The sequence below is a fragment of the Rhinopithecus bieti genome, unplaced genomic scaffold, assembly GCF_001698545.2.
Source record: "Rhinopithecus bieti isolate Rb0 unplaced genomic scaffold, ASM169854v2 scaffold_23303, whole genome shotgun sequence".
Taxonomy (NCBI): domain Eukaryota; kingdom Metazoa; phylum Chordata; class Mammalia; order Primates; family Cercopithecidae; genus Rhinopithecus; species Rhinopithecus bieti.
The window spans coordinates 843810-858347 of record NW_016810922.1 but is presented as its reverse complement, the minus strand read 5'-3'; the positions used below and the strand labels follow the sequence as shown (position 1 = coordinate 858347).

The window sequence follows — 14538 nt, the reverse complement described above, 5'->3', positions numbered from 1 at the left end:
ANCAACCCAAATGTCCATCAGTGACAGACTGGATTAAGAAAATGGGGCACATATACACCATAAAATACTATGCAGCCATAAAAAAGGATGAGTTCGTGTCCTTTGTAGGGACATGGATGCAGCTGGAAACCATCATTCTCAGCAAACTATCGCAAGAACAGAAAACCAAACACCGCATGTTCTCACTCATAGGTGGGAATTGAACAATGAGATCACTTGGACTCTGGAAGGGGAACATCACACACCAGGGCCTATTTTAGGGAGGGGGTAGTGGGGACGGATGGCACCGGGAGATATACCTGATGCAAATGATGAGTTGATGGGTGCTGATGAGTTGATGGGTGCAGCACACCAACATGGCACAAGTATACATATGTAACAAACCTGCACGTTGTGCACATGTACCCTAGAACTTAAAGTATAATAAAAAAAAAAAAAGTCAAAAAAAAAAAAAGAAGAAAAATACTTTCCCTGTGATAAATGCTAGCATGCTAAATGTAAAACAAAGCATGAATTATCTCATTATCATACGGGCTATAAATAATAGCTATTATTGCTGATTTGAGTACCGAAGTTACGGAAAAAGACAAATACAGCTGTTCTTTTCTGTGCATTTTGTTAGCCATTCCAAACTATCGGTATTGCCCCAACAAACCAGTTTATCTTTTAGTCTGTGTTAGTCTCCCAACTCTGGGCCTTTGCAGTTGCTCTTCCCTTTTATTAGAATGTCTTTCTCTTTACCCGACTAATACTCTTGTTCCAGATCCCTGATTGCCTGTCAGCTTTACCATAAAACCTTTTCTGACCTTCCACAGTTAGGTTGCCACCGCCTCCTAAGTTTATAACAGTCAAGAAGTTCAAAAAATAAAAAGAATTGCCAAAATAGGGATTTGTCTCAAAAATGTATCTGTGATTATGACATTATTCCTAAAGTGCTCTACTACAGGTAGTAGTATCCTCAGAAGGTGTAACGGACACAATTCCAACAACCTCTGCCATGGTGGTCACTGCCAGAGGTCAAGGAAGGGACAGCAGAAACAGAGGCAAACTTGCTAACCCAAGGGAATGCAATTTTTCTGTTATTTTTGGAAGCGTGGAAGCTGGATGGACTAGGATTAAAGGTTTATGCTTTTATTGTTTTTTGTTTGTTTGTTTGTTTGTTTGTTTGTTTGTTTTTTGTGTGAGGAGACAAAAGGATAGAAAAGTTTGTTGGCAGAGCTTTTCAATGTTGGCCCTTCCTAAATACTGAGACTCATTGTTGTCTGAAGCTGCTAGTGTTTGTGTGCCACCTGATTCACTCTTAGAGGGTTATTCTTGGCCCTTCCTACCCTTCTCCCTGTCACAGAGCCACAGAACATGTATTTCATAACTGCAAAGTTAGTCAAGAGCATGGGCACACAAGCAAATAATGCCATTAATAAGCCCTAGACATAATATCCGTCCTGAGAACCTCTTCCTTAGAGAAATGAACGCCATTATAGAAAAGGAATGGGATTGAAGAGCAAAAACATAGTTCAAATACTAATTACTGCCCTCACAAGCTGTATTATACTAGGTAAGCCCCTTAACTTTTTAAAATCCCTTTTCCCACCCAAGAAAAAAAAAAAAAAGGAAAGGGTATACACATTATAGAGTGATTGCATGAATTAAACTATAAAAGTGTTAAGCAAGCTTTAAATATCATTGTATCAATAAATTTTAAGCCAAGTTGAATCAAATTATCAAACCATCTCATTTAACTTTTATAGAGACCATAGTTAATTTAAAGTAGAATGTTTATGAGTTTTAAAATGTGAACATAAGCAAACTTTTTTTTTTTTTAAAGTATGCTATCTCTAAATGATAGTCTGGGTAACAGAACTATAATTAATATAGCTCTTTATCTCTATATGCAAGCTTTCTTACAAGCAATAACAACATTCACTGAGATGTACTGTGCTAAACCATTAACATGCATTATCTCCTTCAGTCCTGATAACCAATCTACAAGGCTTTATCTTCCTATCATACAGCTCAAAAGTGGCTGAACATGGACTCAATACCAGACTGTTTGTTCCAAAGCTTGATGTGTTAATTGAATAAACTATTACCATAGAGTCCTCTCAAAATTATCTCTGAAAGAAGATTTTCTTTTCAGTTAATGAGTAACATAGCAATTCATTTATTTTAGGGAGTTACAGAATCAAAAACAGTAAGAATGAGACGCTTAAAACCATTACTTGAACTCCCCTAGTTTAATTTCCAGATTAATTTGTTGATAACAAAAAAGGACAATGCTGATAGTTCTTACTTGATCTTACTTCCCCATCTTCAGCTAACACAGAATTCTGAAGAAGCAGCACCAAAACCATGCAGAGAAATGCAATATAGTGAGCCATGTTTCTGTTTTCGTTCTAAAATTTTGGTTTTAGGATTCCTAGGGAGAAAAAAAAGGCAAGTTAAACATAATAATTAAAGTCAACATCTGGCCATTATACATTTACATTTTGAAATTACAAGACCCAGTTGAAATACAGTTAATTTTGTGACTATTAGAATTAACTTAAATCTGTTTAAAATAGCCAAATTCTAAATATGTTATTGCAGGAGGACAATGAATAGCGGCTGAAGAGCATGATAAATCTTAATTCATAACTGTCTTATACACATTTTCTAAAATTTGAGCTTTTTGCAAAATATTTACTGGAATTTATCCTTTGGGCATAGCCTGTAGAACCTTATCTCATTCTTTTTACTATGTGAATATTAGCAAACATTTTTCTTTTAAATATGGGCTTGCATATAAGGGACACTCAAAGAGTATTTAGTGAAAATATTTCTAAGATACAGCTGATAGAATTTAATTTTTAAAATAAGATATAATTGTAAACATTAAGACCTGTCTTATTTAATTCATAAACACTCAGTTTTATAGTTTTCATACACCATCTAAAATAAGTCCTAGAACTTCATTTCTGGTTAGAATGCAGAAACTTGCGAGAAACTGTCATTCACAACGAGTACATACCAGATAAAGTACAAATTCATATGTTTTTTAAGCCCAGTAGAAATGAAATAATTTAAAGAAACCCAAAAGAACAAAATTCCAGAAGTTATTAACCTTTCGTCATATAGAAGTGATTCACAACTGCTTTAATCTCTGGCAGAAAGGGAATACTGATGAGAAGGAATTTGCCATAGCATGTAAAAAATCACTCAAAGCTGGTGTAACAGATTGGAAATCTGAGGAGTTTCTGCCACAAAACAAGCATTCCTTCATTCAGCAGTTTCTTCTGGTGAGCCTTAACTAAATATACAGAGTAGATAAGTAGTACATAGAAAGTTGGAAACAGTATAGAACAGCCTAGAGTCTGTCCCTCTTCCTATCCAGGTACCCAGAGACTTTCTCAAATATAAAACGGTGGCCATGACTTGAAAAGAAGCAAGAGATTTTTATACCTGATCAGGAGAAAAACAGCATAAGCAGATCCCAAGATTACCTAAATCCTAAATATCAGAAGTAGCAAAAAGTGTTTGTAAAATGGCAATGATAAATACATTAAAGAATCTAGTAAATAAGATGGAAAACATGTACAAAGATGTGGAAAATTTCAGAAGGCAGATGAAAACTATACATAAAGATACAAAGAAAAACTCTTGCAATTAAAAATGTACATCGGAAAATGGTTTATACAATGGGTTTACCTGCATCCATTGGAGGAAAAGATAAGTAAACTTGAAGATAAGTGAATAGAAATTATCAAAAAATGAAACCCCAAGGCATAAAAACATGACAAAAGGAATAGAGCATCTAGAACTTACGGAACAATATCAAGTGATCTTGATTTAGCATATAAGTAAATTTTTCTCACAAAAAAGGAGAGAATGAAGAAACATTTGAAAAGACATGGCCAAAAATTTTCCAAATTAATGAAAGCCACCAATGCTCAGATCAAAGAACTTCAGCAAACCCCAAGTGAGACACAAAGTTAATCATACCTGCATACATCATATACAATCAACTGAAAATCAAAATAAAATATAAAATTCCTAAAACTGGGCTGGGCGCAGTGGCTCACGTCTGTAATACCAGCACTTTGGGAGGCTGAGGCGGGTGGATCACGAGGTCAGGAGATCAAGACCATTCTGGCTAACATGGTGAAACCCCGTCTCTACTAAAATTACAAAACAAATTAGCCAGGCATGGTGACTGGCCCCTATAGTCCCAACTACTTGGGAGGCTGAGGCAGGAGAATGGCGTGAACCCGGGAGGCAGAGCTTGCAGTGAGCCGAGATCGCACCACTGCACTCCAGTCTGGGCAACTGGGCAAGACTCCATCTCAAAAAAAAAAAAATTCCTAAAACTGGCCAGAGGAAAAATGTTACATTACCTACAGAGGGACAGCAGTAAGGATTTTAGACAGAAATTTTCTAGTAATAAACTGAGCACTCAATCAGAAAGAGATAAAAATCCTAAATGTGTAGACATCTAATATTAAAGCTTCTAAATATATGAAACAAAAAAATGAAAAAAAATAAGCAGAGACACATTAAAAATAATGTGAGGTTTTAATATCTAGCACTCAGTATTATTTAATTAGACCAGAAAAAATCAGTGGAACAGAAGGTTTGGACAACACTATTATTAACCAGCTTCACCTAGTTAATATTTACAAAACACTCCAACTAACAACAGAAGAAAACATATTGTTTTGTAATGCATATGAAACAGTCACCAAAAAATACGCTGGAGAGAAAACAAGTCTCAGATTTCAAAAAATTGAAACCATACAGATTGTGTTCCTTGACCAAAGGGCATCTGGATATGAAGTTTTCTTTCTTGAAAAGCATTTTATTAAAAATGTAACTTATTAGTAGATAATGGGATGAGTTTCAATAAATAGTATTTTTCTAGGACTTTGGCTATTTCACCTCTCCACTCATCATCTTTCTGTTATCTATAGGATCTGTAGTTGTCCTACAGACTTTCAGAAGTGAAAGTCCTAAAATACTTTGAAATTAAGCAACATACTTCTAAATAATCCATGAGTTTTAAAAGTCAAAGAAGTTTTAAATATTTCAAACTCAATAATTTTTTAAATCAAATATTTTGTGATACAGCTAAAGCAGCACTTAGAGAGAAATTTTAGCTTTAAAAGCATATATTAAACAAAAATGAAACCAGTATCTAAGCTTCCACCTTAAGAAGCTAAAATAGTACAATACATTAAACTCAAAAGTAGAAAAAACTATGAAACATAAATTTGAAAGACAATTTAAAAAATAAATAATTAAAAAGTTAATTATTTGGACAAATAAATATACCAATATGCCTTAGTAATTATAACCAAGAAAACACAGAGAAAACATAAATAATTGCCTAAGTCAGTATTCAAATAGAAAGCACCACTTTAGATCCTACAAACATTAAAAGGGTAACTGGATGGGCAAAATGAACAGTCTTTGAAAAACACTATTTATTGAAATTGGTCCAATTATTTAATAAAGAAGTTAAATTATTTAATCAAAAACATCCCACAAAGAAAACTCCTTGGCTCCAGATAGCTCCCCCAGTAATTTCTATCCAACAAATTTCACCAAAAAACAGTCAAGGGAAAAAATAAAATAAAACTATTGTTTCAGTGGAAATTAAATGAAAATAAAGAGAAGTGAAACTCCCCCCCAATTTTATTATGAAGGCCACACACAACCCTAGTAAAAAAAAAAGAAAAAAAAAAAAAAAAAAAAAAAACTCTAGACAAAGATATTACAAAAAACTATAGTCCATTGATGTAGCATATAAGTAAATTTTCCATTATTCTTTATGAACAAGGATATAAAAATCTATGACAAAATATTAGCTAATTAAATATAACAATATATTTTAAAATATCTTGACCATGTGGGATTTATTAGAGAGATGCAAGATGGGTTTCACACTCAAAATTCAACTTATATAATGTACTATAGTAAGAGACTAGAAAAAAAAATCACATGAACATCTCAATTTATGCATCAAAAGTTCTTAACAAAATTTAACACTCATTTATGATAAAACTTTCAGCAAACTAAGAGTAGGACTTAACCTATGAATGTGAATGCTGTCTATAAAAAAATCTACATACAACATCACACTGAGTTGTGAAATACTAAATTCTTCCCTTCTCAAATCAGTAAGTAGCTAAGGATACATTCTCATACCACTTCTATTCAAAAACGTACAGGGAGTTCTAGCAACCGCCATGGGCACAAATGAGAAATAAAACATGTAAAGATTATAAAGGAAAAAATAAAACTGTCATTATTTATAGAAAACATGATAATCTACATAGAAAGTGGAATCTACAAAAACAGTAGTAGAACAAAGTGAATTTAGCAAGGTCACAAGACACAAGATAATGGTTTCGTTATTGGGAAAAAAATACCATTTTCAATAGTATCAAAAGTATTATAAATGTGGAAATAAAGCTAATGAAACATGGAAAGACCTCTGTACTGAAACATTGCAAAATTAAAGAAACCAAATAAATGGAGAGATCCATATTCAGAATTAAAAGACTCAATATTATTAACATGTCCACCCTTCCCAAATGGTCTATAGATTCAACAAAATCCCAATTTTTAAAATTAACAAATATTCTAAAACATGAATAAAATGCAAATGATTTTGAATTGGAACAATCTTGAAAAAGAACTCTCTTAATAACAAAGTCGGAGAACTGGTATTATCTGATACTGACTTATGTCAGTCTGCTTTCTGTTGTTATAACTGAATACCCGAGATGGAGTAATTTATAAAGAAAATACATTTATTTCTTACAGTTCTGAAGGCTGGAAAGCCCAAGGTCTAAGGGTGAAATCTGGTGAGGGCCTTACAGCTGGTGGGGGTTTTCTGCAGAGTCTCTGTGTGGTACAGGGTACCACATGGTGAGGGGGCTCAAGAGAGAGAACTTACCTGGCTTTTTATAACAGAACTACTTTCCTGATAACTAACCCACTCCCATGGTAATCCATTAATCAACTAACCCATGAAAAGGATGTATCTATCTGTGACAACAGAACCCTCATGACCCAATCACCTCTTAAAGGACCCACCTCCTAGTACCTTTACACTGGAGATTAAGTTTCAACATGAGTTTCAGAGGCGGCAAACATTCAAACCATAGCAACTTGCTACAGAAATCAAGAAAGTATGGTACTATATTGACATAAAGATAAGCATAGAACAGAACACAATAGAGTTTTGGTAACAGATCCACACTTACATGGTCAACTGATTGATTGTCAACAAAAATGTCAAAGTAGTTGCATAGGAAAGGAAAGTCTTTTCAACAAACATTGCTGAATCAACTGAAAAAACACATGGAATAAAATGAACCTGGACTCCTACCTCATTTCACATAAGAAAATTAAATGGAACATAGATCTAAATGTAAAAGCTAAAACTATAAGTCTTCAAAGAAAAAACATAAGAGAATATCTTCACAACTTTAGGATTAAGGTGATTAATATTTCTTAGGACACAAAAACCACTAGCAGTTTTAAAATAAGTACATCAGATTTAATCAAAATTAAACATTTCCATTCCTTAAAAGACACCATTTAAGAATGCAAGCCAATGTTCGCATTAAAATATTTCTGACAAATGACTCACATCAGAAAACATAGATAATAAAAAGAAAAACAACACAATTTTTTAAATGAGTAAAAGGTCTTGAACAGACACATTACAAAAGAAGATACAGAAATGGCCAATAAGCACATGAAATAGTACTCATCATCACTAGTCATCAGGGAAATGCACAGTAAAACAACAGTAACACCTACAAAAATAGCTAAAATTAAAAGACTGATAATATCAAATGTTCACAAGTATATGTGAAGAAACTGGAATTCATACATTGTTGGCGAGATTGAAAACGGATATAATCACTTTAGAGAACTGTTAGGTAAAGTTTCTTATAAACTATGGCCAGTGATTTTTCTGCTAGGTATGTAGCCTAGAGAAATGAAATTGTGTGTCCATAGCAAAAGACTTCAGCAGTGTTTACAGTAGTTTTATTCATAATAATTTCAAACTAAAAATAACCCAAGTGCTATCAACAGGACAATAAATATACAAGTTGTGTGATATATTCATACAATGAAATACTACTCAGCAGCTCTGGACATGGAATCTCTGAAAATAAGGAAGCAGCCCGAGTTAGGAACTTACAGATAAAACTCCCATCTCCCTGGACAGAGCACCTGGGGGAAGGGTGGCTGTGGGCACAGCTTCAGCAGACTTAAACATCCCTGCCTGATGGCTCTGAAGAGACCAGTGGACCTCCCAGCACAGCGTTCGATCTCTGCTAAGGGTCGGACTGCCTCCTCAAGTGGGTCCCTGATGCCCATGCATCCTGACTGGGAGATACCTCCCAGTAGGGACCAACAGACATCTCGTACAGAACTCTGGCTGGCATCTGGCAGGTGTCCCTCTGGGACAAAGCTTCCCTGGAAAGGGGAAAGAACAGGCAGCAATCTTTGCTGTTCTACAGCCTCTACTGGTGATACCCAGGCAAACAGGATGTGGAATGGACCTCCAGCAAACTCCAGCAGACCTGCAGCAGACAGGCCTGACTGTTAGAAGGAAAACGAACAAACAAAAAGGAATAGCATATCCACTTAAGGACCCCATCTGAAGGTCACCAACATCAAAAACCAAAGGTAGATAAACTCACAGAGATGGGGAGAAACCAGTGCAAAAATGTTGAAAATTCCAAAAACCAGAACACCTCTTGTCCTCCAAAGGATCACAACTCCTCACCAGCAAGGGAACAAAACTGGACAGAGAATGAGTTTGACGAATTGACAGAAGTAGGCTTCAGAAGGTGGGTAATAACAAACTCCTCCAAGCTAAAGGACCATGTTCTAACCTGATGTAAGGAAGATAAGAACCTTGAAAAAAGGTTAGATGAATTGATAACTAGAATAACCAGTTTAGAGAAGAACACAAATGACCTGATGGAGCTGAAAAATACAGCAAGAGAACTTCGTGAAGCATACACAAGTATCAATAGCTGAATCAATCAAGCGGAAGAAAGAATACTAGAGATTGAAGATCAACTTAATGAAATAAAGTGAGAAGAGAAGATTAGAGAAAAAAGAATAAAAAGGAATGAACAAAGCCTCCAAGAAATATGGGACTATGTGAAAGACCAAATCTATATTTGACTGGTGTACCTGAAAGTGACGGGGAGAATGGAACCAAGCTGGAAAACACTCTTTGGGATATTTTCCAGGAGAACTTCTCTAACCTGGAAAGACAGGCCAACATTCAAATTCAGGAAATACAGAGAACACCACAAAGATACTGCTCGAGAAGAGCAACCCCAAGACATATAATTGTCAGATTCATCAAGGTTGAAATGAAGGAAAAATGTTAAGGGCACCAGAGAGAAAGGTCGGGTTACCCACAAAGGGAAGCCCATCAGACTAACAGCAGATCTCTCAGCAAAACCCTACAAGCCAGGAGAGAGTGGGGGCCAATATTCTACATTCTTAAAGAAAAGAATTTTCAACCCAGAATTTCATATCCAGTCAACCTAAGCTTCATAAGCTAAGGAGAAAGAAAATCCTCTAAAGACAAGCAAATGCTGAGAAACTTTATCTCACCACCAGGCCTGCCTTACAAGAGCTCCTGAAGGAAGCACTAAACATGGCAAGGAAAAACTAGTAGCAGCCACTGCAAAAACATACCAAATTGTAAACATGATCGACACTACGAAGAAACAAATTCAAAAGCTAGCAGAAGAAAAGAAATAACTAAGATCAGAGCAGAACTGAAGGAGACAGAAACACGAAAAACCCTTCAAAAAATCATCAAATCCAGGAGCTGGTTTTCTGAAAAGATCAACAAAATAGATAGACTGCTATGAAGACTAATAAAGAAGAAAAGAGAGAAGAATCAAATAGACACAATAAAAAATGATATAGGGGATCCCACAGAAATACAAACTACCATCAAAGAATACTATAAACATGTCTATGCAAATAAACTAGAAAACTAGAATAAACGGATAAATTCCTGGACACATACACCCTCCCACATCTAAATCAGGAAAAAGTCGAATCCCTGAATAGACCAATAACAAGTTCTAAAATTGAGGCAGTAATTAATAGCTTACCAACCAATAAAAGTCCAGGACCAGACGGATTCACAGCCGAATTCTACCAGAGGTACAAAGAGGAGCTGGTACCACTCCTTCTGAAACTGTTCTAAACAACAGAAAAAGAGAGAATCCTCCCTAACTGATTTTATGAGGCCAGCATCAGCCTGATACAAAAACCTGGCAGAGACACAACAAAAAAAGAAAATTTCAGGCAAATATACCTGATGAACATCAATGCAAAAATCCTCAATAAAATACTGGCAAACCGAATCCAGTAGCACATCAAAAACTTTATCCACTACGATCAAGTCAGGTTCATCCCTGGGATGCAAGTCTGGTTCAACATATGCAAATCAATAAATGTAATTCATCATATAAACAGCACCAATGTCAAAAACCACATGATTATCTCAATAGGTGCAGAAAAGGCCTTCAACAAAATTCAACACCCCTTCATGCTAAAAACCCTCCATAAGCTAGGTATCAATGGAACATATCTCAAAATAATAAGAGCTATTTATGACAAACCCACAGCCAATATCATACTGAATAGGCAAAACTGGAAGCATTCCCTTTGAAAACCAGCACAAGACAAGGATGCCCTCTCTCACCATTCCTATTCAACATAGTATTGGAAGTTCTGGCCATGGCAGTCAGGCAAGAAAAAGAAATAATGGGTATTCAAATAGGAAGAGAGGAAGTCAAATTGTCTCAGTTTGCAGATGACAAGACTGTATATTTAGAAAATCCCATCATCTCAGCCCAAAATCTTCTTAAGCCGGTAAGCACTTCAGCAAACTCTCAGGATACAAAATCAATGTCCAAAAAGCACAAGCATTCCTATACACCAATAACAGACAAACAGACACTCAATAATCCTAGCACTCTGGGAGGTGGAGGTGGGCAGATCACAAGGTTAGGAGTTCTAGACCAGCCTGAACAACATGGTGAAACCTGTCTCTACTAAAAATACCAAAAAAACAACAAAAAGTTGGGTGTGGTGGCAGTTGCCTGTAGTCTCAGCTACTGGGGAGGCTAAAGCAGGAGAAATGCCTGAACCAGGGAAGCAGAGGTTGCAGTGAGCTGAGATCACACCACTGCACTCCAGACTAGACAACAGGGCAAGACTCACCAGAGAGCCAAATCAAGAGTGAACTCCCATTCACTATTGCTACAAACAGAATAAAATACCGAGGAATACAACTTACAAGGGAAGGACCTCTTTAAGAAGTACTACAAACCACTGCTCAAGGAAGTAAGAGAGGACACAAACAAGTGGAAAAACAGTCCATGCTCATGGAAAGGAAGAATCAATATCGTGAAAATGACCATACTGCCCATTGGCTTTCTTCACAGAATTGGAAAAAACTACTTTAAACTTCATATAGAACCAAAAAAGAGCCCACATAACCGAGAGAATCCTAAGCAAAAAGAACAAAGCTGGAGGCATCATGCTACCTGACTTCAAACTATACTACAAGGCTACAGTAACCAAAACAGCATGGTACTGGTACCAAAACAGATATAGAGACCAATGGAGGCCTTGGAAACAAAACCACACATCTACAAACATCTTATCTTTGACAAACCTGACACAAACAAGCAACAGGGAAAAGATTCCCTATTTAATAAATGGTGTTGGGAAAACTAGCTAGCCATATGCAGAAAAGTGAAACTGGACCCCTTCCTTACACCTTATACAAAAATCAATGCAGGATAGATTAAAGACTTAAACAAAAGACCTTAAACCATAAAAATCCTAGAAGAAAACCTAGGCAATACCATTCAGGACATAGGCATGGGCAAAGACTTCATGTCTAAAATACCAAAAGCAATGACAACAAACACTAAAATTGACAAATGGGATTGAATTAAACTAAAGAGCTTGTGCATAGCAAAATAAACTACCATAAGAATGGGAGGAAAATGTTGCAATCTATCTATCTATGCAACTGACAAAGAGCTAATATCCAGAATCTACAAAGAACTTAAACAAATTTACAAGAAAAAACAACCCCATCAAAAAGTAGGCAAAGGATAAGAACAGACATTTCTCAAAAGAAGACATTTATGCAGCCAACAAGCATATGAAAAAAGCTCATCATCACTGGCCATCAGAGAAATGCAAATCAAAACCACAATGAGATACCATCTCACGCCAGTTAGAATGATGATCACTAAAAAGTCAGGAAACAACAGATGCTGGAGAGGATTAGGAGAAATAGGAATGCTTTTACACTGTTGGTGGGAGTGTAAATTAGTTCAACCATTAGGGAAGACAGTGTGGTGATTCCTCAAGGATCTAGAACTAGAAATACCATTTGACCCAGCAATCCCATTACTGGGTATATACCCAGAGGATTATAAATCATTATAATATAGGGATATATGCACAGGTACGTTTATTGCGGCACTATTCACAATAGCAAAGACTTGGAACCAACCCAAATGCCCATCAATGATAGACTGGATTAAGAAAATGTGGCACATATACACCATGGAATACTATGCAGTCATAAAAAAGGATGAGTTCATGTCCTTTGCAGGGACATGGACGAAGCTGGGAATCATCATTCTCAGCAAACTATTCCAAGAACAGAAAACCAAACACCTCATGTTCTCACTCATAAGTGGGAGTTGAACAATGAGAACACATGGACACAGGGAGGGGAACATCACACACTGGGGCCTGTTGGGGAGTGGAGGCCTAGGGATAACATTAGGAGAAATTCTCAACGTAGGTGACGGGTTGATGGGTGCAGCAAACTACCCTGGCATGTGTATGCCTATGTAACAAAACTGTATATTCTGTTGATGTATCCCAGAACTTAAAGTATAATAAAAAATAATAATTTAATAATTTAAAACAAGAAATACTAATCAGCAATCAAAAAATCATGAACTGTTACAGGAAACAACATGAATAAATTTAAAATACATTGTATTTAATAAAAGAAGCCAGACACAAAAGAATACATACAGTATGTTTCTAGTTGTATGAAGCCCCAAAACAGGCAAAACTAATCTATGGTGTTAGAAACCAGGAAACCTTTGCCTGAAAGTGGCACAAGTAAACTTCCTGGGTAACAGAAACAGGCTATGTTTGCAAAGTCAGTGTTCAGATATATGAACTCATCTAAGGCAATTAAACCAGATGTGTTATATCTGTATAATTTATTTTATATATAAATGAAAGAAAATCAGTCCATTACTATCAATTTCCAAATTAGGCCAGCCCCTCTGCATAAAGAGTTATAAAGGACCAAAAAGAGGCTTTTAAATTTTTTTTTGAGAAGAAGTCTCACTCTGTCACCAGGCTGGACTGTAGTGGTGCTATATCAGCTCACTGCAGCCTCCACCTCCCAGGCTCAAGTGATTCTCCTCCCTCAGCCTCCTGATTAGCTGGGACTGCAGGCACACGACACCATGCCCAGCTAACTTTTGTATTTTCAGTAGAGACTAGGTTTCACCATCTTGGCCAGGATGGTCTTGATTTCTTGACCTCATGATCCCAAAGTGCTGGGATTAGAGGCGTGAGCCACCATGCCCAGCCGAGAGGCATTTTTAATGAGTCATCACCAGGATGTGCTGTTTTATGGTAACAACATGTCCTAAGAAATTTTCACCAACTTCCTTCCCAAAAGCCTCAAAATTATTAAGCTCCTTTACAAAAAAAATCTCAGTATTTCTATGTATATGTAATTCATTCAGATTTCTTGGGTAAAGTTAATTCCCCAATGTTATTATAATTTAAATTGACAATCATTAAAGTAGAAGATTCAAAAGGACACTAAATGCATATTATTACCATGTTATTTAATCATTAAAACTGGTGTGGTTCGTAAATATTTCATTATACATATGTTTACGTACTCTTCAAATGAAGTTAGGCTTACCAAGTTTTAACACTTAGTTGAATAGGGAGTGTGTTAAATATATGGATGCCCTAACCCTAATCCAGTAGCTTCAGACTGTAGGGGAAGGGACCAATTATTCTTTAAAAATAAATAAATGAATCTCCTCATATGCTAACGTGCACCAAAGTTTTATAAATTCTAGTATGGGGCAATGCAAAATGATAAATAAGAAAAAAAGTCCCTATTTCCGTGGTAGAGAAGTACATTAGCAACCCTAAATAGGGTACTATAACTCAGAATTTCTACAAGCAAAAAATTATAAAGCCTTGATACTCAGAGTAATCAGGTGACCGTTAGCATTCCCATTTCTCAAATGTTAAGGTATATAAAAATCACTTAGAGACCTTACTAAAATGTAGATAATGATTACATAGCTTTAGTTTGTAGATGAAGGGTCTTCATTTTGGCTACGGTTTGAATGTTTGTCCCCTCCAAGTTTCATGTTAAAACTTAATCATTAATGCAGCAGTACTGAGATCCAGGGCTTTTAA

General features: G+C 35.9%; 1 protein-coding gene across 1 annotated transcript in view; it reads right to left on the bottom strand.

Annotated features, from left to right (window-relative positions):
- COL21A1 (collagen type XXI alpha 1 chain) overlaps window positions 1-14538 on the bottom strand; it is a 203160-nt gene that overhangs the window by 130450 nt on the left and 58172 nt on the right. Inside the window, exon 2 of the mRNA XM_017893237.1 lies at window positions 2291-2416. Within this exon, the coding sequence (XP_017748726.1) occupies window positions 2291-2378 (88 nt within the window). The 5' untranslated portion in view covers window positions 2379-2416. The remainder of the gene's footprint in view (window positions 1-2290; window positions 2417-14538) is intronic.